Genomic DNA, 25,923 nt, shown 5'->3' on the forward strand with positions numbered 1-25,923 from the left:
CGCGCGCGCCGCCCCCCGCCCCAGCCCGCTCCGGCTCAGCCCCGAGCCGCGGCCATCTTGGCGCCCGGTGGCTGCCGGGAGCGATGACGCCGTTACCCTGGTGACGGCGGGGCGGGCGGGACCGGGGCGGAGCAGAAGTGGCTACTTCCGGTGGGGGCGGGGCCAGGCCGGAAGCGGCGGGAGGAGGAAGAGGTGAGGCGCGGGGGGCGCTGGGGGACCCGGGGCGGGATAGAGGGGTAGGGGTTCGGGGGGGCGGGGGGATAGAGGGGTGGGGGTTCGGGGGGCGGGGGGAAAGAGGGGTGGGGGGTTCGGGGGGATTTGGGGGGGATAGAGGGGCGGGGGTTCAGGGGGGCGGGGGGGAAAGAGGGGTGGGGGTTCGGGGGGATCTGGGGGTTTCGGGAGGGGAGGCGGGGGTTCAGGGGGCGGGGGGATAGAGGGTTGGGGATTTGGGGGGGATAGAGGGGTAGGGGGGCGGGGATTCGGGGGGGATAGAGGGGTGGGGGTTCGGGGGGATCTGGGGGTTTCGGGAGGGGAGGCGGGGGTTCAGGGGGCGGGGGGATAGAGGGGTGGGGGTTCGGGGGGGCAGGCGGGGGTTCGGGGGGCGGGGGGATAGAGGGGCGGGGGTTCAGGGGGATTTGGGGGTTTCGGGAGGGGAGGCGGGGGTTCGGGGATTCGGGGGGGGATAGAGAGGTGGGGGTTCGGGGGGATTTGGGGGTTTCGGGAGGGGGAGGGGAGGCGGAGGTTCGGGGGACGGGGGATAGAGGGGTGGGGGTTCGGGGGGGCAGGCGGGGGTTCGGGGGACGGGGGGACGTTCCCCCCCCTGACAGCGTCTCTCCCCCCAGCGGCCGGCGGGGCTCAGGGCGCCCGGGGGCGATGGTGGTGCCCGGGCTGGAGCTGCCCGCGCAGGCCGTGGCCGGGATGGTGGCCGACGTGGTGTTCGTCATCGAGGGCACGGCCAACCTGGGGCCCTACTTCGAGTCGCTGCGCAAGCATTACCTGCTGCCCGCCATCGAGTGCGTCCACCGGCCCCCCCCGCCCCGTGGGTGTCCCCCCCCGGCCGGCGTGTCCCAGCGTCTGCCCCATCCCGTCCCCCCCCCGGCTGGCCCCAGCGCGTGTCCCCTCCTCTCCCCCCCGGCCAGCTGGCCCCAGCGTGTCCCTGTCACCCCCCCAGCCAGCCGGCCCCAGTAGCCACCTCCCAGACCCCACAGCCTCTCTCATCTCCCCAGGCCCTCGCTGGGGCAACCCGCCCCCTATTTCCCCCCATGGGCAGGCTGCCCTGCCCTTAATCCCGTATCCTCCCAGCACTCCTGTGCCCCCTTCCCACTGTCCCCCTCCTGAAGGACAGCCTGTCCTGTGGCCCCAATCCGCCAAACATGTACATGCCATGAGCAGCCTCCCCCCCATTTTCCCTCCCCACCAAGCAGCTAGTCTCCCCCACAGCTGAGCATGGTCAGCCCCACTCCCACTCCGTGCCCCCCAGCCTTGGCATCCCCAGCCCCACTTCCCCTCGGGGGGAGGGTGTCTGATGGGCGCATTTCTCCTTGTGTCCCCCCAGGTACTTCAACGGCGGCCCCCCAGCTGAGACAGACTTCGGGGGAGACGTGAGTGGGCGGCTCCCCCGATCTCACCCAATCTCCCCCCCCCCCCGTACAGCATAGTTTCTGGGGCTGTGGGGCACTCTTCCATCTCCCCCACAGGCAGTGGGGTTTGGGGGGGCTGGGCAGGACTGGGGGGACGCCCCTCATTGTATCACCATCCCCTTGCGGGTGGTAGAGTTTGTGGGGGAGGCTGGGCGGTTTGTGGGTCGCCCCCTATCTCACCCCAGGCTCCCTGCTGGTGATTGGGTTTGCGGGGGGCTGGGCAGGTTTGCGGGGCTTCCCTTGAACTCCCCTGGTCCCTCTGTGGAGGGTGTAGGTAGGGGTGTTGTCAGGGCACCGTGATCCTGTTCAGGGGGTGGCTTAGGGGGTGGTCAGGGCACCCTGATCTCACCTGGGTCCTGTTCAGGGGGGTGGCTTAGAGGGTGGTCAGGGCACCCTGATCTCACCCTGGTCCTGTTCAGGGGGGTGGCTTGGGGCGTGTCAGGGCCCCCCCAGATCTCACCCCCCCTCTCCCTGTCAGTATGGGGGCACCCAGTACAGCCTGGTTGTGTTCAACACGGTGGACTGCGCCCCGGAGTCCTATGTGCAGTGCCACGCCCCCACAAGCAGTGCCTACGAGTTCGTCGCCTGGCTGGACGGCATCCAGTGAGTGGGGGGGCGAGGGGCATCCAGTGGGGGGGGGGGGGCGCGAGGGACTCCTGGGTTCTCTCCCTGGCCCTGGGAGGGAAGTGGGGTCTAGTGGGTTAGAGCAGAGGGAGCTGGGAGCCAGGACTCCTGGGTTCTCTCCTGGCTCTGGGCGGGGAGTGGGGTCTAGTGGGTTAGAGCAGGGGGGGCTGGGAGCCAGGACTCCTGGGTTCTCTCCTGGCTCTGGGCGGGGAGTGGGGTCTAGTGGGTTAGAGCAGGGGGGGCTGGGAGCCAGGACTCCTGGGTTCTCTCCTGGCTCTGGGCGGGGAGTGGGGTCTAGTGGGTTAGAGCAGAGGGGGCTGGGAGCCAGGACCCCTGGGTTCTCTCTTGGCTCTGGGAGGGGAGTGGATTCCTGTGGGTCAGAGTAGGACTCCTGGGTCCCATCCCTCGCTCCATGAAGGCGGTGTCCTGGGGGGCCTCACTCGGCTCCATGTCCCTCCCACGCAGGTTTGTGGGGGGCGGCGGCGAGAGCTGCAGCCTCATCGCCGAGGGGCTCAGCACGGCCCTGCAGCTCTTTGACGACTTCAAGAAGATGAGGGAGCAGATGTGAGTGTGGGGCAGAGGGGGGGAGCCCGGGATGGCGGACGGTGGGTGTTCCAGCTCTGGGGCTGGGGGCTCAGGGTGGGCAGCCCTGGGGCGCTGGATGGGGTCGGGTTCGGCGCTCCGGGCTGCGTTCCCCATGTGCTGCATGCTGGGAAGTGGAGGCTCCGTGGCATCTCCCCCTCCCTGTCGGTCTCTCCCCCTCCCCGCCCGCAGAGGCCAGACCCACAAGGTGTGCATCCTGATCTGCAACTCGCCCCCCTACCTGTTGCCAGCTGTGGAGAGCACCACCTACTCCGGCTACACCACCGAGAACCTGGTGCAGAAGATCGGAGAGGTGAGGGGGGCCCGGGAGCCTGGATTCTCCCCCAGCTCTGCGAGGGGAGGGGGTCTAGTGGTTAGAGCAGGGGGGCTGGGAGCCAGGACACCTGGGTTCTCTCCCCCAGCTCTGGAAGGGGGGTCTAGTAGTTGGGGGAGGGGAGGGGGTGGCGTGTCTGGGAACCAGGACGCCTGGGTTCTCTCCCCGTTCCTCGGCCTCCACTCACCCCGTCCCTCCCCTCCCCAGCGCGGGATCCACTTCTCCGTTGTGTCCCCCCGCAAGCTGCCGGCGCTGCGGGCGCTCTTCGACAAGGCCACGCCCGGCGGGATGCTGGAGGCCCAACCCAAAGACTTCAGCCAGGATCCCCGGCACATGATCCTCATCCGCGGCATGGTGCTGCCGGGTAAGGGGGTGGAGGGCGATGGAGGGGGGCTGGCGCCTTCACTCCCCACAGCTCCGCCGGGGGAGGACAGCGGGACCCCTCCCTACAGGTGGCCCTGGGGGGCAGAGGAGACGGCCTGGGGCGCGAGGAATGCAGGGCCGCGGAGCCGTGAGCAGGACGCCCGGGCGGGAGGGGGCAGAGAGGAGCCGCGATCCTGACGCCCTGTCTGGGCTGGAAACTAGGAATCTATAAGGCCCCAGAGGTCACACTGGGGGCATCCCTTCTCGGCAGGGGGTCTGAGGTCATGAAGGGGTCACCCCTTCCTGGTGGAGGGTCAAAGGTCATGCTGGGGTCACCACACCTGCCAATGGCTTAGGGGTCACGGCAGGGTCACCCCTTTCAGAGAGTGAGAGGTCATGCTGGGGGCTGTTCCTTCCCGGGTCACCCCACCAGGGGGTCAGAGGTCATGCCAGGGTCACCCGTTCCCAACAGAGGGTCGGAGGTCATGCTGGGGTCACCTCCTCCTGGCAGGGAGTCAGAGGTCCGCCTGAGGTCCCACCCAGGGGTTGGGGGCATTAGGTGGTGCCGGCCTCTCCTGGCTGCTGACCTGCCTCCCATCCCCCAGTAGGTGGCAGCGCAGCCTCTGGTGCCATCCAGCCCAAGCAGGTGGTGCCCCAACCGCAGCTCCCCACCGCGCCCCCGCAGCACCCGCCGGCCCCGCAGCAGCCCCTGCCGCCCGCCTCCCAGCCCTACCAGGTACGTCCCCCGGGGGGGGTCCCAGCCCTGCCGCCCGCCTCCCAGCCCTACCAGGTACGTCCCCCGGGGGGGTCCCAGCCCTGCCGCCCGCCTCCCGGCCCTACCGGGTACATCCCCACCAGGGGGGTCCCAGCCCTGCCGCCCGCCTCCCGGCCCTACCAGGTACGTCCCCCCAGGGGGGTCCCAGACCTGCCGCCCGCCTCCCGGCCCTACCGGGTACATCCCCACCAGGGGGGTCCCAGCCCTGCCGCCCGGCTCTACCGAGTACGTCCCCCAGGGTGGTCCCAGCCCTGCCACCCGCCTCCCGGCCCTACTGGGTACATCCCCCCCCCCCCCCCCCCCAGGGGGGCCCCAGCCCTGCCGCCTGCCTCCCGGCCCTGCCGGGTACGTCCCCAGCCCGGGTCACCTTTGCTTCGCCCTACATGTCCCCCAGCCCAGCTCCCTCAACGCCGCCCAGGCCGCAGCGCAGTCTGCCGTGGAGGCCGCCAAGAACCAGAAAGCGAGCATAGCCTCGCGCTGTGAGTGCTGGGGAAACCCGGGCGGGGGGGTGTGTGTGTGTGGAATTGGGAGCGGAGGGGGAATGGGGGTCTCACAATGGAGTGGGAGGTTGTGGAGCAGGTTCCTGGGGGTGAGGTCTCAAGGTGAGGCTTGGGGGGTCAGGGTGGAGGGGAGGGGTCTCGGGAGGGCCTGGGGAGAGGGGAGTGGTCTCGGGAGGGTCAGGGCGGAGGGGAGGGGTCTTGGGAGGGCCTGGGGAGAGGGGAGTGGTCTCAGGAGGGTCAGGGCGGAGGGGAGGGGTCTCGGGAGGGCCTGGTGGGAGGGGTGGGATCCTGACTGCTTTCCCCCTCCCCCTCACAGTCACCCCGCTGAACGCCTTGCCGACGCCCTTCAGCCAGGCACCCGCGCAGCCGCTCCCCACCGGCTCTGTCCCAGCCATGGCCCCCAAGCTGCCGCCCTCCTCCCAACCCAGCCTGGTCTCCACCGTCACCACCAACCCCAGTCTGCTGACCCAGCCGCCCGGCCAGCCCCCCCCGCAGCCTGGGGCCCCAGCCATGGTACGTGCAGCCCCGCGGGGCCTCTGTGAACTCTGCTCACCAGCCACGTTACCAGGTCACTGCTAGTTTGGATCTGACTGTGATGGGTCCCCCCCGGGGTGCCACCTGGAACTGGGGTACCCCCCCACCGACGCACCAGCCTGGGCTGCAAAGCCCTCCACGCCAGCACTTTTCCCCGCATTCGCACAGGTAGGGACCCCCCCAGCTGCAGGCTTTTCATCTTCCAGCGCTTGCTCGTGTCCACGAGGTGTGTGCACCGGTGCTGGAAGTCTGTCCCTCAGCCGTATCTGTAGGGGAGCGGCAGTGGCGCCCACATGACACGGTATAAGGGGCGCCGACGGCTCCCCCACCCTCACTTCCTTCTTGCCGGAAACTCGGACAGCGGGGAAGGAGGATGGGTCGTGGAATGGGCGTGAGCACCACATCCTTAGGGAACCGGTCACTGTCTTCTTCCAGCCCGGAGCCCCAGAGCAGAACCGAGATGACAGATCTTCATGTCCCGCAGAGCGAGACTTTTCGAACGATACCTCAGCAGACAGACTTGGCCCAAAACATCCCCTCGTTCCATGACCGTGGTGAATACAGGGTGCCGGGGTGTCACCCCCAAAAGACCCCGCTGCCAGCCCACCCTTTAGTATCTAACCGTAAAGGGTTTCATTAGAAAAGAAAGAAGAGAGGAGTTAGCGGTCAAAGCTCCGATCCGTACGCGTGGTGTCACGGAGTGCGGGGAGTCAGGGCCCTGCACCCCCCACTTCCTGCGATGCACCAGGACTCTCCGCCGGCCGGTGACACAGACGGTTTATTAGCCGACAGGAACAACCCAAACCAGAGCTTGTGGGTACAGAAACCAGGAGGACCCCTCACTCAGGCCCATCTTGGGGCGTGGGGAGCCCAGACCCCAGTTCTGGGCCTCCCCCTGTCTCCCCAGCCAGCTCCAAACTGACACCCCTCCAGCCCCTCCTCTGGCCTTTGTCTCTTTCCCGGGCCAGGAGGTCACCTGATCTCTTGGTTCTCGAACACCTTCTGTCGGCACCTTGCAGGGGAGGGGCCCAGGAGACAGTTCCTCTTCTGTCAGCAGATATCTGTGAAACCCAGTGGCAAAAAAAGTGTCTCATCCCCCTATAGAGCTGATCTATCACATATAGGATGACAACCTACTACCTCTGCCATCACTTACTCCATTAGCTCACGTGGCAGAAGTCTGTGCAGTGGAGCGGATCGTATTTAGCCGCTCAGCCCTTTCCCACTGATGTACCAGGGCGTATCTAGGGTGACTCTCTGCGCTCTTCTCACATCAATAGTCACAATATTATCAACGGTCAGTCATATTCCATACAGCGTCACGGCCTGTCCCCTCGGGGGGCGCCGGCTCCCACCCGGCCCCAGGGCAGGGACTGGCTGGCTCAGGGGGGCGGGGAATGGGGCATGGGGCCTTTCCCCTCTGGGGGGCACTGACTCCCATCTGGCCCCAGGGCAGGGACTGGCTGGCTCAGGGGGGTGGGGAATGGGGCACGGGGCCTTACTCCTCCAGGGGGCGCTGACTCCCACCCGGCCCCAGGGCGGGGACTGGCTGGCTCAGGGGGGTGGGGAATGGGGTGCAGGGCCTTTCCCCTCTGGGGGGCGCTGACTCCCACCCGGCCCCAGGGCGGGGACTGGCTGGCTCAGGGGGGTGGGGAATGGGGTGCAGGGCCTTTCCCCTCTAGGGGGCGCTGGCTGGCTCTGGGGATGGGGCCTGGGGCCTTTCCCCTCTTAGGGGTGCTGGTTCGGGGGGGGGGGGCTGGCTGCCTCTGGGGGGCAGGGAATGGGGCACAGGCTGGTTCGGGGGGCACCTGGGCTGGGTCTGACCGTGCTCTCCCTTCCCCAGCCTAGCAGCGTGGCCCCCAGCGGCGTGAGCGTGACCCCCCCGGCGGCCCCCCAGCTGCCCGGGCCCCAGCAGTCGGTCACCAACAAGGTGCTGGCCTGGAACGGCGTGCTGGAGTGGCAGGAGGTGAGAGCCCGCCCCTGGGGGGTGTGTGGGGGAGCCGTGACCCGGCCCCTCTGACCCCCCCCTTCCCCCCAATATCTGCAGAAGCCCAAACCGGCCTCAGTGGAGTCCAGCACCAAACTGACCCGGTCGCTGCCCTGCCAGGTGTACGTCAACCCCGGGGAGAACCTGTGAGTGCCGGGGGGGGCACGGGCAGAACCTGTGAGTGCTGGGTGGGGGGGGCCCGTGTCTGTGCTGGGGGGGTCGGTACCAGGGGGGTGTCTAGCTGGGCAGGGGGGGTCGGTGGCTGGGGTCTGTGCCTGGGGGAGTGTGGGGTACGGTTGGGGGTGTGGCTGGGGGGGGGGAACACCCGGGGGTGCCTTTCTCCAGTCACTGACTCCCTTCCCCCGCCCCCCCCCAGGAAAACGGACCAGTGGCCCCAGAAGTTGATCATGCAGCTCATCCCGCAGCAGTTGCTGGTAAGGGGGGGGCCGGGCTGGATCTTTAACCCCCCCCCCGCTGGCTGTGGGGGGGCCGGGCTGGGTCTCTAACCCCCCCTCTCCCCCGCTGGCTGTGGGGGGCTGGGCTGGGTCTCTAACCCCCCCTCTCCCCGCAGACTACGCTGGGCCCCCTGTTCCGCAATTCCCGCATGGTGCAATTCCACTTCACCAACAAGGACCTGGAGTCGCTCAAGGGGCTTTACCGCATCATGGGCAACGGCTTCGTAAGGCTGGAACCCCCCCACCTCCCCCGGGACCCCCCCACCCCCACCGCCTCATGGGCAACGGCTTCGTAAGGCTGGGACCCCCCCACTGCCCCCGGGACACCCCCACCCCCACCGCATCATGGGCAACGGCTTCGTAAGGCTGGGGCCCCCCTGGGATCCCCCCCCCCACCTCCCCTGGGACCCCCCCACCGCATCATGGGCAACGGCTTCGTAAGGCTGGGGCCCCCCTGGGATCCCCCCCACCTCCCCTGGGACATCCCCACCCCCACCGCATCATGGGCAACGGCTTCGTAAGGCTGGGGCCCCCCTGGGATCCCCCCCACCTCCCCCGGGACACCCCCACCGCATCATGGGCAACGGCTTCGTAAGGCCGGGGCCCCCCTGGGACCCTCCCCACCGCCCCCGGGACACCCTATCCCCACTGCAGGCTGGGGGGTGGGGTCTCTATGGGGGTGTGGCCTGAATCATTGCTGTGTGCCCTCCCCCCACACCATACTCTGCGAGGGGGCGCGGCCTGGCCTGGGGGCGGGGTCTGACATGGCTCTGCCCCAGCGGGCTGAGAGGGGGCGTGGCCTGTCCTGGGGGCGGGGTCTGACACTGGCTCCCCCCCCAGGCGGGCTGCGTGCACTTCCCCCACACGGCGCCCTGCGAGGTCCGGGTGCTGATGCTGCTCTACTCGTCCAAGAAGAAAATCTTCATGGGGCTGATTCCCTACGACCAGAGCGGCTTCGTCAACGGCATCCGCCAGGTCATCACCAACCACAAGCAGGTGCAGCAGCAGAAGATCGAGCAGCAGCGCAGCGTAAGGGACCCCCCGGTTGTGAACCCTGACCCCCATCCCCCTGTCCTGACCCCTGACCCCATCCCCCCGTCCCTGACCCCTGACCCCCATCCCCTCGTCCTCTCCACTGTCCCCCAACCCTTGAACCCCATCCCCCACCCTGTCCTTGACCCCTGACCCCCATCCCCCTGTCCTGACCCCTGAACCCCATCCCCTCTCCACTGTCCCCAACCCTTGAACCCCATCCCCCACCCTGTCCTTGACCCCTGTCCCCGTGACCCCTGAACCCTGTCCCCATGACCCCTGAACCCCATCCCCTCTGACCCTGAACCCTGCTCCCCCTCTCCTGAACCCCGCCCCCCCAACCCTTGACCCCCCCCCCCCCGCCCAGCCTGGGGTGCCCCCTTCCTGACCCCGACGCTCACCTGGCCTGGACCCAGCTTGCAGCATCTTGACCCACCAGGTCAACTTCAACCACATGTAGGGGACCCAGGTGCCCGCTCCCCTTCCAGGACCTGGCGGCGCTTCGCCCCCGACCCCTCCTCGTGACCTCAGACACAGCCTGGCCTGGATCGGCCCCCCCGCGACTCCTCCCGTCCCCCCTCCTGCTCTCCCAGCAGCTGGGGGGCTCCGTGCCAGTGCCCAACGCCAAGCCCTTGCTGGCCAAGCAGCCGGGGGCCCTGCCTGGGGCCCAGGGGGGGCAGTGTGCCGGGCTAGGGGGGCGCTGCCTGGGGCCCAGGGGGGCAGTGTGCCGGGCTAGGGGGGCGCTGTCTGGGGCCCAGGGGGGGCAGTGTGCCGGGCTAGGGGGGCGCTGTCTGGGGCCCAGGGGGGCAGTGTGCCGGGCTAGGGGGGCGCTGGGCATTAGGGGGGTGGCTGATCGTGATGGGGGTGGTTGGGGGGGCAGGAGGGTCCTGCCTGCTGACAGCCAGAGCCCTGGTAGGGTTTGGGGGTGCAGCCCCCCCACTGCCGTTCTCACCTGTCCCATCCCCCCCAGATGGCCGGCCAGCAGGTGAGCCCCGCCATGGCCCCGGTGCCCATCATGGACGACCAGCAGCGGCAGCAAAGTCTGGTGAGTTTCTGCGGGGGGGGTCCCTCTCTGTAGCACCCCCCCCCCGCTGGGGGATCTCCCCGTGGGTGGGACCCAGGGTGAGGGCGGGGGGGTTGCTCAGCCCTAGTGTGTGGCAGGAGGGGGGAGGACTCGGCGCCTCTGGGGGGGCTGGGAATTGGCTGACCCCTCCCCCCGCTCTCAGTTGCAGCTCCGGGCGCAGCAGCAGGCGGCAGCCACGCAGCAGCAGCAACAGGCGGCCCCAGCTGCCCCCCAGCCCCCCCCCGGCCCCTGGCCCCCCCCAGGCCGGGCCGCAGGCCACGCAGGGGGGGGCCCTGCTGCGACCCCAGAACCCCGGCGCCAACCCCCAGCTCCGCAGCCTTCTGCTCAGCCAGCAGCCGGTGAGTAACCCCCTGCAGCCCCCCCTCGACAGCCCCCCCATAGCACCCACCTCCTCCCTGGCAGCGCCCCCCCCCCGCAGCGCCCCCCCGCAGCCCCCCGAGACTGCCGGCATCCCGCCTTGGGAGCCAGGTCCCCCTTCCCCTTCCTGCTGTGTGTGTGTGTTGGGGGGGGCTTGAGGCTCCCGTACAGGGAGGGGTTCGGGGAGGGGCGCCCATGCAGCAGAGCGAGTGTGGGGGGGTGTCTCAGCTCCCCCCTAACAACCCCTCTCTGGTTTGTTCACAGCCCCAGCCCGGAGTCCCACAGTCCCAGCAGCCTTTGCACCACCTGCAGCAGGCGTCCCAAGGGCTGCTGCCCCATCAGGCCATGGGGCAGGCTATGGGGCAGCAGCCGCTGCAGCTCCCTGGCCAGCCCCTCATGCACCAGGCGCCCGGGCAGCAATGGCCGGGCCAGATGGCCCCGCGGGCCCCACTGCCAGGTAAGGGGGGGGAGCAGGGTCTGAACAACCCCCCCATCCTGCCCCAGCGCCGGGCGAGGGGTCCCCGTGTACCCAGCCCCCCCCATCCTGCCCCAGCGCGGGGCGAGGGGTCCCCGTGTACCCAGCCCCCCATCCTGCCCCAGCGCCGGGCGAGGGGTCCCCGTGTACCCAGCCCCCCCGCCGGGCAAAGGGTCCCCATGTACCCAGCCCCCCCATCCTGCCCCAGCACCAGGTGAAGGGTCCCCGTGTAACCAGCCCCCCCATCCTGCCCCAGCGCGGGGCGAGGGGTCCCCGTGTAACCAGCCCCCCCATCCTGCCCCAGTGTGGGGCGAGGGGTCCCCGTGTACCCAGCCCCCCCCCATCCTGCCCCAGCGCTGGGCAAGGGGTCCCCGTGTACCCAGCCCCTCCATCCTGCCCCAGCGCGGGGCGAGGGGTCCCCGTGTACCCAGCCCCCCATCCTGCCCCAGCACCAGGCGAGGGGTCCCCGTGTACCCCCCATCCTGCCCCAGCACTGGGCGAGGGGTTCCCGTGTACCCTGCCCCCCTGCACCCCCCCATCTTGCCCCCGTGCGGGGCGAGGGGTCCGTGTCCCCCAGCGCCAGGCGAGGGTTCCCCGTGTACCGTGCCCCCCCCCCAGCCCCAGCGCTGGGCAAGGGCTCCCCGTGAACCCCGACCCCCTCAGTGTCTCTCCTCTCCCCAGGTCAGATGCTGATGCCCCCGGGGCCCCGCGGCCCAGGCCCCCAGCCCGGCCTGCAGCAGGTGCAGCCGCCCAGTGTCATGGAAGACGACATCCTCATGGACCTGATCTGAGAGCAGCGCCCCCTGTCTGTGGGGGGGTGTCAGCACCTGTCAATAAACCTCCTGCTGTCCCCGCCCCCCTCTGCTGCCTGTGCTGTACCCCCCCCCCCCTCCCTTCCAGGGACGGAACCCAGGAGTCCTGGCTCCCTGCCCCTCTGGGAGGGGTTTGGCTGTTGCTCAGAGACCTGCCCCAGCTCCACACGACACCCCCACATCTGCCCTGGAGGGGCCACAGCACAACCGTGTCCTGCCCCTTTCACCACTGCAGGGCACTGTGTGGGGGAAGGGCACACAGCAGTGACTCAGGCCACGCCTCCAGAGAGACTCCACCCCCCCACAGGTGGGGGGGAGAGAGAGAGAGAAATGCTCAGGGAGCCCATCCCAGTACTGGGTGGTTCGGGGCTAGGGGGGGTCACAGCAGGAGAAATTCCTGCCCCAACCCTTCTGTCTTCTCCCATGAGCCAGGTCCTTTTCCACCCCCTGCATGGAGCAGGGCAAAGCCTACAGGGAAACTGAGGCACAGACCACCACCCCCGAACAGACACCAGGAGGCGTGGTCACTGCTCTCTCTTTATTGAGGTGCGGCTGCAGGGGCCGGCTCGGTCCCCCCGTGGCTGGGCCCAGCTCAGCCCTCGGAGAACTGGCGGTAAAGCGCCTCCTGGCGGGCGTCGGCAAAGCGCGGCACAAAGTGAACACGCAGGATCTGGGCAAAGCCCTCGCTCAGCGACGGCTCCACGAACTTACTCCTGGGGGGGAGAGGGAGGCAAGGGGTTAACGGGCAGAATCCCCCCCCCCCCCCCCCGTCCACTAGGGCCCCCCCACCCCCACACTCACTTGTAGCTGTTCAGCACGATGTCGGTGACGGAGACGTGGCCCGAGGCCGTCAGGTCCCGGAACTGGAACCAGAAACGAGCTCTTGTCACAGGGGACAGGGGCCCGGGGCCCATCCCCTCTCGGGGGCCCCGGCTCCCATCCGGCCCCGGGGCAGGGACTGGCTGGCTCAGGGGGGGGGCAGGGAATGGGGCCCGTCCCCTCTAGGGGGCGCTGCTCACCCGGTTGTTGTGCTTGGCCTGCTCCAGTGTGGCAGTGAAGAGGAAGCAGCGGCAGGGGACCCCGGCGTCCTGGGCACATTCAATGTACCTGAGAGGGAGGCAGAAAAGATGGGGGGAGGGGAAGACAGTAGTTCTCTCCCCGGCCCCCCCATGGGCCCTCCCCTACCTGCGGCGAGACTCGGGGTCGGGGTTGGTGTTGTCCACGGCTGCGCTCTTCCCCTGGCGCAGTGCCGCCGCCACCAGCGCCACACACTTCTGCCAGGAGCCCAGCGTGTCCTGGGGGGAGGAGGGAGGTTAATGGGGGGAGCCCAGCCCCTGCCGGCAAGGAGGGGTGCAGCCCCCCGGCCCCCCCTTACCCGGTTGGCGTAGGCATAGCCCGCCGGCACCAGCTGGCTCTTCAGGAAGGTCGACTTGCCTGCTGTGGGGAGGAGAAGGGGGGTGTCAGTGCTGGGGGCAGGGAGGAGGATCGGGGGGCATGTGGGGGGCGTCAGACTCACCTGCAGGGAAGCCCACGGCCACCACCAGCTCGGGCGTGGGGGACACCAGGGGAGCGTCGGGGGGGTCGTAGAGGTGCCCCTGGGGGTCCAGCTCCCGCTGCAGGGAGAGATTGGGCGGGTTAGACAGCCCCCACAGTGGGGGGGGGAAGGGGAGCCCCATGGGGTGTGAATGGGGGGGGCACTCACCGGGTCAAAGGGGGGCAGCTGATAGGGGGCGGGCGCCCAGCCCAGGAAAAACTCCTCAGGGGTGTAGAACGGCAACCCGGCAACCCGGCGTTCAGGGCAAACTGGGGGACAGGAGAGACTGTCAGAGGGGGGTTGGGAGAGCAGTGGTGAGGCGGCGGCTGGTGGGGGGTGGGGCAGGGACTGGGGGAGGGGAACGGGGTTGGGGCAGAGGGCACTAGAGTGGTGGGGGGACAACGGGGTGAGGGGAGCAGAGGGGGAGTTTGGGAGGATGGGGATATGGGAGTGTGGCAGGGAGCTGGGGGGCCGGCAGGGGGTGGGGATGTAGTGGGGGGCCGGCAGGGGGTACCAGGCGGTCGCTGCTGGAGAAATCCTTCTTCTTGTGCCCAGGAGCCCAATTGGGGGGCCGCCCGGCCGCGTCTGAAAGAGAACATGGGCAGGGTTAGAGGGAAGATCATCCCCGCTGCGCACCCAGCCCCCTCGACCAAGATATGGGGTTGACAGTGGCAACCCCCCCCCACTGCCCCCAAACCACCGCCAGGTGTGTGTGGGGGGGGTGACAAAGCGGGGATTGTCCTAGTGTTGTGCATGAACACGGTGTGTGCCTCAGTTTCCCTGTGCGCTGGGGGCGTAACGGGGGGCAGCACAGGGGGGGTCGTTGCTGCAGGGGACCCTGACGACGGCCTGGAGATGGGGGACCCAGCGACTGGTGCCTGGGAGGCCCCCCAGCTTGGGAGCAGCCGGGTCGGGCCAGGGGCCCTGCTGACTGGACCAAGGCCAAAGGGCGGTGTGGGGGAGGTGATGTAGGGGGCCCAGCTGGAAGGAGGGGGGGGACTGTGGGCAGGGGAGGATACGGGGCCCAGCTGGAAGGAGGGGGGGCTCTGGGGAGGGGATGTAGGGGGCCCGGCTAGAAGGAAGGGGGGCTGTGGGGTGGGGATATGGGGCTGCCCCTCCCTCACTCACCTCCCACGTAGACGCTGCTCTTCAGGGCCACAGACGCAGCACCGTTTGCCTGGGGAGGAGGGGGGTGGTGTCAGACCCATGGGGAGAAAGGGGGGGCTGGCCGAGGCCCCGCCCCCTGTCCCCACCCCCTCCCCTGCCCCCGACAGCAATTGCGGCCCCCGTGGACCCACGGCCGCCTGGCACTTGGCCGGGGTTGCATCTGCGCCGGCTGGTGCCTGGGGCGCCTCCCGGCACGGCCAGGCTCCCTCATGCCCACCTGGACTGCCAACCGTCTAATCACGCAAACCCAAAGCCCCCCGCCCTGCCACTTCCTTGAGACCCCGCCCCTGCCCCTGCCCTGAGGCCACGCCCCTGCCCCACCCCTTCCCCGAGACCCCAGCCCCTGCTCGCTCTCCCCCACCCTCACTCACTTTCACCAGGCTGGGGTTTGGGGTCAGGCTCTGGGAGGGAGTTTGGGTGCGGTGGCTGGGCTCTAGGCTAGGGCAGGGAGTTGGGGTGCAGGAGGGGGGTCAGCCCCCAAAAGCAACCAGTACCCCCCGCCCCAGCAGCAGCTCCTAGGTGGGGAGCCCAGGGGGTCTCCTCGCACTGCTGCCCACAGACACCGCCCCCGCAGCTCCCATTGGCAGCAGTTCCCAGCCAATGGGAGCTGCGGAGTCGGGGCTTGGGGTGAGGGCAGCGCATGGAGACCCCGTTCCAGCTGCATCCGGGAGAGGCGCGGAGCAAGGGCAGGCAGGGACGCACCTTAGCTCTGCTGCGAGGGGCCCCCAGGCCCTGGGTAATTACCCCCTTTGCCCCCCCCCGCCCCCTCCCCCACCCATACCTTCTCACACAGATACTCCCACATGCCCAGCAGCGGTTTACGGTAGATCCCGGTTCCAGTCGCCACGAGCACCTGGGGGCAGAATGGGGCAGGGGGGGGGGGTCACATTCTGGTCACCGCTCCCCCCATCCCCACCCCCACAATGGGGGACACCTCCTGAGACAGGAACGGAGCCCCCACCTGCCACCCCTCCCCATTGCGGGAGGTCACTCAGGGCATGGGGGGGCAGTTGAGGGGGGCCCTCCACAGGGGCTGCCGGGGGGGGGGGGCAAGTCCCCGGCCCCGCTTAGAGATTTCCCCTTGCCCCCAACCCCCCACGTTCCCCTGCCTCCCAACCCCCCATCGACACCGGGAGGGGCCCCAGGATTCGGCGCCTGCAGCCCCCCTACCTGCATGGGAACCCCCAGTCGCTCCACCACGGCCTCCGCCTTCGCCTTGAAGACCTCGGGGCGCACCCGCCCCCGGCTGATCCCCAGCTGGTTGGTGAAGACCACAATCTGGGGGGGGGGAGGGGGACACAGGTCAGGGGACAGTCAGAGTGGGGGGGGGGTTCCGGGGGGAGGGGGAAAACGAACCTTGTACCCCTCGTTCTGTAGCTGCTTCAGCTTCCGGGGCACCTCGGGGTACAAAATCCTGGGGGGAGACATAGGGGTTACCCCAAAACAATGCCCCCAATTCCCCCCCCGCCCCCCTCACGGCTTCCCCCAGCCCTGCCGGTGCCCCTCAGTCCCGCCCCGCAGCCCCTGCTAGCCCAGCCCTGCCGGTGCCCCTCACTCCCAACCCGCAGCCCCTGCTAGCCCAGCCCTGCCCCCTCCCAGCCCTGCCGGTGCCCCTCACTCCCGACCCGCAGCCCCTGCTAGCCCAGCCCTGCCGGTGCCCCTCACTCCTGACCCACAGCCCCTGCGCTCACCTCCAATCATCGGGGCTGGTGGGAAAAACCTTCCCAGACTTAGTCGTGATGATGGTTCCATCCAGGTCAAACCCAGCGACCTGCAGAGACAGCGAGGGGAACCGTCCCCCTGTCAGAGCAATGGACCCATCCGTCCCCCCCGTCAGAGCAATGGACCCACCTGCCACCCCACTGTTACAGCAATGGATCCATTCGCGCCCCCGCCCCCCCATCAGAGCAATGGACCCTCCCAGTGCCCTGCCACCCCCCCAATAATAGACCCATTTGCTGCCCAATAACTCCAGCCAGGTACCTTGGTGCTGGGCACCACACCCTCCTTGGTGAAGACCAGCAGTTTGCCATGCTCCTCCCAGGAGTCCCTGGGGTGGGGGGGCAGCCCCGAGGACCCCCCCTGGGGCAGGCGGGGTGCCCCACCCTTTGCCCGCTCAGCGCTGGCTGCTGTCTCCTGCAGCTGGCGCAGCTTCATGGCCACAGCAGAGTCCTCCTCCTCCCCCTCCTCCTCTGGGGGGCTGGGGGCCTTCGGCCTCTTGGGGGGCCGCCCCTCATCGCCCTCCTCCGGCAGGTGGCGCTTGGGGCTGAAGAAGTCCAGCAGGCTCCGGCGCGGGGAGTGGGGGGCCGGCAGGAAGCGCAGGGTGTAGGGGTAGCGCCCGTTCACCAGCCACAGCGTCTGCCCCTCCTGCAGCGTGCTGCTGTCGCCCGGCTGCAGCTGCAGCTCCTCCACCGACGTGGGGTTCACGCCCCGCTGCAAAACAGGGGGGCTGAGCACAGGAGAGGGGTCTCCCAAGAGCCACCCCGGCGCCCCACCCCAGGGGGCTGCATCTCGGTGCCGGGCGAGGGCTCCCCAGATACCCAGGCCCCGCACCCCACCCCAGGGGGGTGCATCTCCACAGCAGGTTTGGGCCCCCCGTGTACCCAGCCCCCCACCCCAGAGGAGCCAGCATCTCCGTGCGGGGCGAGGGGTCCCCGGGTCCCCAGCCCCAGCACAGCTTCCCGCTCACCTGCGTGACTCTCACCGCTTGGTGTTTGTAGTCAGCCAGTAACTCCACTGCAAGAAGGAGGGGGGAGAGGGGGCGATGAGTGAAGGGGAAACTGGAGCCCCCCCTTTGCCCCCTCCCCCCAATCCACCCCCCCCTCCCCGAGCCCAGTGACACAGGCAGGGCCCTGTCCTGGCAGAGCCCGTGGGGGTGGCTGGTCGGGGGAGCACCGGTTCCCACCTTGCGTCCGGGAGCACCTCTTATCCGCCACGCGGGTGCGGGGGCCCCTGCCCAGCACCACGGGGACCCCGTCGGGCAGCGCCACGGGCTCGTGCCGCCCGTCCCCGCTCACCAGCGAGCACTGCATGGCGCCGGCACCTGGGCATGGGACAAGGGGGGAGGGAGTCAGGGTCGGCTGCCCCCCCCCGGGCTGCGCCCCCCGCCCCCCATCGCTCCCCGGGCTGCGCCCCATCGCCCCCCGGGCTGCGCCCCCCCCATCACCCCCCCCCCGGCCCCGGCCTGCGCCCCCCGCCCCCCATCGCCCCCCCGGCCTGCGCCCCCCGCCCCCCCGGCCTGCGCCCCCCCCGGCCCCGGCCTGCGCCCCCCGCCCCCCATCGCCCCCCCGGCCTGCGCCCCCCCCCGGCCTGCGCCCCCCGCCCCCCATCGCCCCCCCGGCCTGCGCCCCCCCCGGCCCCGGGCTGCGCCCCCCGCCCCCCATCGCCCCCCGAGCTGCGCCCCCCCCATCGCCCCCCGCCCCCCGAGCTGCGCCCCCCCCATCACCCCCCGCCCCCCATCGCCCCTAGGCCTGCCCCCCATCGCCCCCCCGGCCCCGGGCTGCGCCCCCCCATCGCCCCCCCCGGACACCCCGGAAATGGCCCGTATCCGCACCCAGGGAGGGGGGCGGCCCCTGTTTCCAGGACAACCGCGGGGTGGGGGGGAGGGGCCAGCCCGGCTCCCCGGCCCGGGACCGTCTCAAAAACCTCGGGAACTTCCGGCGCAAGCGGCACTTCCGGCGGGGGCAACCGCCACTGCCGCCCGGCGCCGCGCGAGGGGGCCTCGCGCCGCGGGTTCCGCGGAACTTTGGTTCCTAGGCCGGGGAGGGGGCGGGGCTCCTCAGACGGGGGCGGGGCCTCCCCATCCATCCTACGTGACCCGCCCCCAAAAGGGGTCCAGGCCCCAGGGAGGATGGGAGTCCCGGGGACAGGTTTTAGTGGGGTGGGGCGGTAGAGTTGCAGGGTTCAGGGGTGCACATTTTGGGGTGCAGGCTGGGGGATGCAGTTTGAAGGGGGGTTGGATCTGGGGGTGCAACTTCTGGTTAAAGGTTGGGGGGGGCTGCCGTTCAGGGGGCTCTGATTGGGTGAGCAGGTTTTTTTGGGGGGGTGCAGCTTGAAGTGCCAGGTTATGGGGAGCAGTACGGGGGGGTCCCACACGCCCCCCCCCCAGCTTTTTGCCACCTGTAAGATCCCTTTGGGCAGCCAGACCCAGGCAGCAAGGGCAGGAGGCTGTCGAGTTTGAGGGGGGGACAAGGGGTAAAGCCAGCAGAGTGCAGAGGGGGGACACCTGGAGCCCCCACTGGCATCTGGCCACCCCAGGTGCAGAGTCACCCCACTCCATGTCTCCCCCATTCCCCCATGCTGGGTTCCCCGATTCTCCCTCCCCACATCCGGGCCTCTCTGTGCCCCCCATTACCCCATGCCAGGTCCCCCCATTCTCTCCCCATGGGGTGATGGGCAGAGCTGAGGTGCTTTCACGGACTCACAGATAGGGCCCACTCTTGGCCCCGTGCGGTCTGTGGGGGGGGAACTCAGGGCCCTGCACCCCCGGCTTCCTGTGATTCACCATGACGCTCAGCCAGCCAGTAAAGCAGAAGGTTTATTTGGATGACAGGAATACAGTCCAAGACAGGTCTTGCAGGCACAGACAGCAGGACCCCCCCAGTTAAGTCCAGCTTGGGGTCCCAGGGCATTCCAGCCCACCCCCCTTCGGGGGGTCAGAGCCATCTCTGTCTCCCAGCCATCTCTCCAGCTCGCTTCCAGCCCTCTGCCTTCAGCGACCCCTCCCACAGCCTTTGTCCAGTTTCCCGGGCTCAGGAGTCACCTGGCCTTCAACCCCTTCCTGGGTTCTCATGTTACACACTCAGGTATGCGCCTGGGGAAACTCCCATCCCCCAATGCAGACTATCCCAGCCCCACTCCCCTGTCAGCATTCACAGACCACAGTGAGAACAGGCCCAGTTCGTCACATCTCCCCCCTTCGAGACCGAACTGAGCAGGGTTACTTTAGCCAGTGACCTGGGGAAGTTCGAACCTACCCCCGTTCCCATGGATGCCCCCGCATCCCTCCCATTCCTTGGTGAGAATTACACCAGGCCCCTCCAGTTTCACGCCCCCCCTTAGGTCGGGGGTGCTTGATGGCACTCGCAGTTCGCATGTGGGAAGGTTTATGCGGCCTGTGCCCTTTTCCCACCCCCATACCTCTGGGGTTCCAACTGGGCTGTGGTCTTCTCCCAGCGCTCCAGTCTGGAGGTCTGTGCTTTGGGCTCTCTTGGTTCAGAGCCGCCCTTTTAACCTTGGCCACCCTCCGGAAAGGATCCTTTATGCTGGGCAAGGGTCCTAAAGCTGTTTTCCCCTTGTCCCAGGCCTTCCTCCCCCTCTGACAGGGGTCACAGGATCCGCAGTACTGTTGGACAGTAACAAAGACCCCAGGCCAGTAAAAGCTCCGTAGCAGCCTCTGCTGGGTACGCCAGGTTCCCTGGTGCCCTGAGAGGGGAATGTCATGGGCCCGGCACAGCAGCTGGCGGCGATACTTCTGGGGTACCACCAGCTGCCTCCTGATCCCCCCTGACTCCATTTTCCCTGGGGGAGCCCATTCTCGGTACAGGAACCCCTTCTTCCACAGGAACCTTTTCCGGCCACCTCGTCCCATGGTCTCTACCGCATTGAGGTCGGCCAGGTCCCTTATCTTCCGCAAGGAGGGATCTCTCTGTAACTCGGCCTGGAACTCAGCAGCTGGGACGGGGATGGCCACCTGCTCTTTCTCGCCCGCTGGGTCCGAAGCTGCAGCCTCCCTGAGCCGCGTCCCTGGGCGTTCCCTCCCCACCAGGTTAGGGTCCTGCGCCTCAGGCAAGGCACCCCCCCCAAGGCCAGGGCGCAGTGCCCCTCGCCGGCTCTGACTGCGGGTCACAACTAAGGCGGTCTGGGGGCTGCTTGGCCAGTCCTCTAGGTCCCCCCCCATCAACACCTCAGTGGGCAAATGGTAGTGCACTCCCACGTCCTTGGGGCCCTCCTTGGCCCCCCATTTCAGGTGTACCCTCGCTACGGGAACCTTGAATGGGGTCCCGCCCACCCCGGTCAGGGTCAGGAAGGTGTTGGGCACCACCCGATCTGGGGCCACCACCTCGGGCCGGGCCAGTGTCACCTCTGCGCCCGTGTCCCAGTATCCATAAACTTTCTTCCCATCCACCTCCAGGGGAACGAGGCACTCGCTCCGCAGGGACAGCCCCGCGCCAACCCTGTAAACGGAGAACTTTGAATCCGGAGCATCTGGCCCCCCAGAGAAGCTGGCCTGGGGCCCTTCTCTCTCTTGAGCAGTTGATAAGCTGCCAGCCCCTCTTGCGTTAGAAGCCTGCCCCTCGTCCGTCTGGGCCTCTACCAAGTTAACCCGGTGCGGGTTCGGTCTGCTCAGTCTGTCCTTGAGCTTGGGGCACTGGGCCCGAACGTGGCCTCTTCGGCCGCAGTAATAGCAGCTCATGTCCCGTGGGTCCCCTCGAGCTGGTCGGTTGTCCCTGACGCTGGGCATTCCCCGTGGGAGGGGGTTCCCCATATTCCCCCTTTGGGAGGTCCCAGGGTGACTCTCTCTCTGCATCGCGGCGGGCCTGTTCCTTTGGGGCTCCTCCCTGCCACCCCCTGACCGGCTCTTTACAAACTCATCAGCCAGCTGCCCTGCGTGTCGCGGGTTCTCTGGCTTTCTGTCCACCAACCACAGCCTCAGGTCGGATGGGCACCGCTCATACAGTTGCTCCAGTACCAGCAGTTTAATCAGGTCCTCCTTCGTCTGGGCCCCACCAGCCCACTTGCTGGCGTATCTTTCCATGCGGACGGCTAGTCGCAGATATGAGATCTCAGGGGTTTTATCTTGACTCCGGAACCTTTCCCGGTACATCTCAGGAGTCAGCCCAAACTCACGTAGCAGGGCCTTTTTGAATAGTTCGTAGTCCCCTTTCTCTGCCTCTCCCAGTTGGCGGTACAATGCCACAGCTTTGGGGTCCAGTAAGGGGGTAAGGACCCGGAGTCTGTCCGCGGGATCAACCCGGTGCAGCTCGCAGGCCGTCTCAAAGGCCTCCAGGAAGTCATCCATGTCCTCCCCCTCCTTGTATGGGGCCATGATGCACTTATCAAAGCTCCGTGCAGTCCTGGGTCCCCCCTCACTCACCGCAGCCGGGGGTTCGCTGCCCTTCAATCTCGCCAGTTCCAGGTCATGCTGACGCTGTCTCTCATTCTCCTGTCTCTGTCTCTCTTTCTCCTCCCGTTCATGCTGTCTCTGTCATTCACGATCCTCCAGCTCTCTCAGTTTTAGCTCTTTCTCCCATTCCAGCCAATTCCGCTCCACGGATGCCGAACGTCGCCGGGAGGATCTTCTGCTGGCCGGCGGGCTTCGCCGGGGGGATCCCCTGCTGGCCGGGGGGGTCACGGCGCCTTCGGTATTTGCTGGGCTCCTCCCCACCCTTCCCCTAGGCATAGGAAGGAGGGGTCTCGGGAAGCCCTCAGCAGCCGGCTGACCACTCCCAGCTGGGACAGACACTGGTGCCTGCGCTGCATTTGCCAGGCTGCTTCCCTGAGACACAGGGATCAGTTCATTCGCGCGATCTTCCGCCTCCAGCTGGGCAATGAGCTGTTCTTTGGTGAGCCTCCCAATGCGCAGCCGCCTCTGCTTGCACAGCTCCACCAGGTCGCTCTTGAGCCGCTTGGCATACATCTTCCTGCTGGCCACTCACCGGCCTGTGTGCTCACAGCTCCCCACAGTTCCCAGGGGGCCCCCTAGTGTGCCAGCCCTTCTCGAGGTCACCGCCTCTCTGCCAGGGTCGAGCTGCAGACTCCTCCGCCCCTGGGACCACTCGCTGCGATCCCCACGGGGGACCCTGTTGCTGCAAAAGTCCTTCTCGCTGGTCACACACTCCCAGGGGTAATAACCGTCTCTCTCCCACTCTTCAGCAGGCCTGGTCCCCGTCAATCCCCCTTCGTTTTACTCCTCCCCAGTCACTTACTGCAGGAAGCGCCGTCCACGGGGTGCAGTAGATCCCGCCGCTGCCACCAGTTGTCACGGAGTATTGGGGAACTCAGGGCCCTGCACCCCCGGCTTCCTGTGATTCACCATGACGCTCAGCCAGCCAGTAAAGCAGAAGGTTTATTTGGATGACAGGAATACAGTCCAAGACAGGTCTTGCAGGCACAGACAACAGGACCCCCTCAGTTAAGTCCAGCTTGGGGTCCCAGGGCATCCCAGCCCCCCCCCCCCTGGGAGGTCAGAGCAATCTCTGCCTCCCCACCATCTCTCCAGCTCGCTTCCAGCCCTCTGCCTTCAGCGACCCCTCCCACAGCCTTTGTCCAGTTTCCCGGGCTCAGGAGTCACCTGGCCTTCAACCCCTTCCTGGGTTCTCATGTTACACACTCAGGTATGCGCCTGGGGAAACTCCCATCCCCCAATGCAGACTATCCCAGCCCCACTCCCCTGTCAGCATTCACAGACCACAGTAAGAACAGTCCCAGTTCGTCACAGCCCCCCATTACCCCATGCCAGGTCCCCCCATTCTCTCCCCATGGGGTGATGGGCAGAGCTGAGGTGCTTTCACGGACTCACAGATAGGGCCCACTCTTGGCCCCGTGCGGTCTGTGGGGGGGTGCCCCTTTCAGTGCGACAGACCTCCAGGTTGGGGTCTCGGGTCACCGGTCGCTGGGGTATCCATCCTCCGAAAACAAGAAAAAAACAAGAAAATCCCCCACTTCGTCACAGGTGCTCAGCGGGGTGGGGGTTTAACGCTCTCACTCGGGTTCTTTGCTCCACAGACAATCTCAGAGGGGGGTGACACTGTGGCTGGGGTGGTGTGACGAAGTGGGGGATTTTCTTGTTTTCGGTGGGGTTTCAATGGTTTGCATGCAGAGGGGGTGGGACTCAGTTTCCCTGGGTGTTACTGGTTTAACGAGGTGAGGGGAGAGGGAGTGTGTTTTGCAGAGGACCAGAGAGAGGACGTGGGGACCCAGCCGATGGCCGGGAGGATGGATACCCCAGCGACCGGTGACCTGGTGACCCGGAGACCCAGCTGAGGAGACGCAGCCGGTTCTGGCCAGTGGGAGGACAATGGGCTGCAGAGTGAGGACCCAGTGACCTAACCAGCCGGTTCCAGCCAGAGGACAGAAGCGAGGAGAGGAGGCCCCGGTTTACAACCCTGTTTCCCTGGAGAGAAGACAATGGACAGAGGCGGGACCTGGAGCCAGTGATATCAGATGCCCAGCTGGGAAGCAGGGGTCTCTGGGCTGGAGAGGGGGAAAAGGCAGAGCCCACCTGGATGCAGAGAGACTGGGATGTGCTGGGCTGAGGGAGGCCAGGCCTGAGGTCCGAGAGTTTCCTGTGCTGGGTTCAACTCTCAATAAATCCTCCTGTTTCATGCTGGTTGAGAGTCGCTCCGGTCTAGAGAACAGGGTTGCATCAACCCCTTTGGGGGTGGAGGCTCGGGGGGTCCAGAGCGAGTGGACTCCCTGAGGGGGCCCACGGCAGAGACAGACGTGCTAAGGCTCAGAGAGGTGCGGCTCCAGGAGGTGGAGGGGCCTGACCCCGAGAGAGAGTGGACCCCCGAGAAGGGCTGTCTCACTAACAGGGGCACCCCCCACGGACCGCATGGGGCCAAGAGTGGGCACAATCTGTGAGTCCGTGACAGGTGGCCAGATGCCTGGGGGGACTCCAGGTGTTCCCCCTCTGCCTCCCGTTGGTTTTACCCCTTGTCCCGCCCTTGCTGCCTGGGTCCGTTCCCTGGATGCGGCGGCCCAAAGCTGTCTCCTTACGGGCAGCAAAATGGTGGGGGGGGGCATGTGGGACCCCCCCCCATACTGCACCCCATAACCCGCCACTCCAAGCTGGGATGAAGTGGGTTTTTTCCCTTTGTTCTATTATCCATGAGCCTCACTGTTTTGCATGAATACGCTGTGTGCCTCAGTTTCCCTGTGTATCGCACCAGTGCCTAGGCGGTGGGAGAAGGGTGTGGGACATTGGCTGAGACCCTGGGGGCAGGTGGGGCACCTCCAGCTGCCTGCCCAGTAGGCGATGGCCCACCCCTTTCATAACCTGAGACCCAGGAGGGGGATGCGACCAGGAAGCGAGACGCAATCTCCTGTTTGGGACTCAGAGGGGGGGAGCACCAGGCCTGGGGTCCCCCCAAGATGGACTTTGCTGAATGATCCTGATCTCGGTGCTCACCAGCTCTGCCCTACGCTGCGTTCCTGTCGGCGAATAACCTTGCTGTGTTACCCGCTGGCTGGGAGTCCCGGCTGGCTGCAGAGTGTGGGGGGGGGGGTAGGGCCCCTCTGGCTTCCCCAGGGGTCCCATCCAGGCAGCGCACAGTGAGGACAGGGGGGCTGAATGCTCCCAGGTTAGACCCAGGAAGGCAACAGCCGAGGAGGCTCCTTGCCCTGGACAGCGAGCCCTGAGGGGAGTCACGCTACCCCAGAGTCCTGGCTGGCTGTGACGAACTGGGCCTGTTCTCACTGTGGTCTGTGAATGCTGACAGGGGAGTGGGGCTGGGATAGTCTGCATTGGAGGATGGGATCTGCCCGAGGGCGCATACCTGAGTGTGTAACATGAGAACCCAGGAAGGGGTTGAAGGCCAGGTGACTCCTGAGCCCGGGAAACTGAACAAAGGCTGTGGGAGGGGTCGCTGAGGGCAGAGTGCTGGAAGCAGGCTGGAGAGATGGCTGGGAGACAGAGATGGCTCTGACCCCCCCCAAAGGGGGGTGGGCTGGAATGCCCTGGGACCCCAAGCTGGACTTAACTGAGGGGGTCCTGTTGTCTGTGCCTGCAAGACCTGTCTTGGACTGTATTCCTGTCATCCAAATAAACCTTCTGCTTTACTGGCTGGCTGAGAGTCATGGTGAATCGCAGGAAGCCGGGGTTGCAGGGCCCTGAGCCCCCCAATACTCCGCGACACTGGCTTCATACAGAACAGCTCCAGAGCACTGGCTGGATGACCCCGTGACAGCTGGTGGGAGCGGTGGGATCCGCACCCTGTGGACGGTTAGTTGCTGAGGGCGTCGGGCAGGGCCGGTGCTACCATTTAGGCAAACTAGGCGGTTGCCTAGGGCGCCGAGATTTGGGAGCGCCAAAAAGCAGTGCCCCCAATTCTTTTTTACATCGTTCCTATGCCCCCTCCCCGAGCGCGCAGTCGCCGCTCCACTTCTCCCGCCTCCCAGGCTTGCAGCGCCAATCAGCTGTTTGGCACCGCAAGCCTGGGAGGGGAGGAGAATTAGAGCGGGGGCGGCGTGCTCGGGGAGGAGGCAGAGCAGAGGTGAGCTGGGGTGGGGAGCTGCTGCGGGGGGGGGGGCGCGCCTCAGGGCGGGGGGGCGCAAGGTGGAAGTTTCGCCTAGGGCGCAAAACCCTTGCACCGGCCCTGGCGCCGGGATGCTCAGCAGTAAGGGACCAAGGGGAATGAAAGGGAACAGCAGACAAATGGCCCATCACCAGCTCGGTAAGAAGCCCCTGGCAGACCTGTGCTGAGAGCGACGGCTCCTCCCGCAGTTGGAGGAAGACGATCGCTCCAAGCAGCCAGCTCCTGACCCAAGTGGGGCCGCGGGAGGGTCGGGGAGCAGCCGGGCAGCCCCGGGACCCAGCAGGGGGTTTCCAGCGGGTTCCCCGTCGGGGAAGCTGAGACGGATGGAATTGGAGCAGAGACTGAGCGAGCTGGAGAGACAGGGGAAGCAGGAGGCGGAGCCGGGGAAGCACGAGGCAGAGAAATTAAAC

The 25,923-nt window shown here is 67.6% G+C and overlaps 2 protein-coding genes across 2 annotated transcripts; one reads left to right on the forward strand and one right to left on the reverse strand.

The window, feature by feature from the left end:
* The first annotated feature begins 8 nt into the window (after positions 1 to 8).
* On the forward strand, positions 9 to 11,597 carry MED25 (mediator complex subunit 25). Its single transcript, XM_065571053.1, is given in 20 exon segments — positions 9 to 192; positions 843 to 1,013; positions 1,556 to 1,601; positions 2,119 to 2,243; positions 2,730 to 2,828; positions 3,039 to 3,159; positions 3,388 to 3,544; positions 4,149 to 4,333; positions 4,713 to 4,797; positions 5,135 to 5,331; positions 7,196 to 7,318; positions 7,400 to 7,485; positions 7,716 to 7,773; positions 7,911 to 8,018; positions 8,635 to 8,823; positions 9,797 to 9,871; positions 10,053 to 10,135; positions 10,137 to 10,248; positions 10,532 to 10,724; positions 11,424 to 11,597. Coding segments are annotated over 19 exon segments (2,292 nt in total). The 5' UTR covers positions 9 to 192; positions 843 to 873; the 3' UTR covers positions 11,534 to 11,597.
* A 481-nt stretch (positions 11,598 to 12,078) lies between these two features.
* PNKP (polynucleotide kinase 3'-phosphatase) lies at positions 12,079 to 17,964 on the reverse strand. Its single transcript, XM_065571062.1, is given in 18 exon segments — positions 12,079 to 12,267; positions 12,356 to 12,417; positions 12,574 to 12,661; positions 12,740 to 12,849; positions 12,930 to 12,991; positions 13,071 to 13,167; positions 13,257 to 13,337; positions 13,340 to 13,357; positions 13,603 to 13,673; positions 14,217 to 14,265; positions 15,037 to 15,108; positions 15,426 to 15,533; positions 15,612 to 15,669; positions 15,947 to 16,026; positions 16,239 to 16,688; positions 16,945 to 16,991; positions 17,161 to 17,298; positions 17,809 to 17,964. Coding segments are annotated over 17 exon segments (1,701 nt in total). The 5' UTR covers positions 17,288 to 17,298; positions 17,809 to 17,964; the 3' UTR covers positions 12,079 to 12,146.
* Between the last annotated feature and the right edge of the window lie 7,959 nt (positions 17,965 to 25,923).

The sequence above is a fragment of the Chrysemys picta genome, chromosome 17 (assembly GCF_011386835.1).
Source record: "Chrysemys picta bellii isolate R12L10 chromosome 17, ASM1138683v2, whole genome shotgun sequence".
Taxonomy (NCBI): Eukaryota; Metazoa; Chordata; order Testudines; family Emydidae; genus Chrysemys; species Chrysemys picta.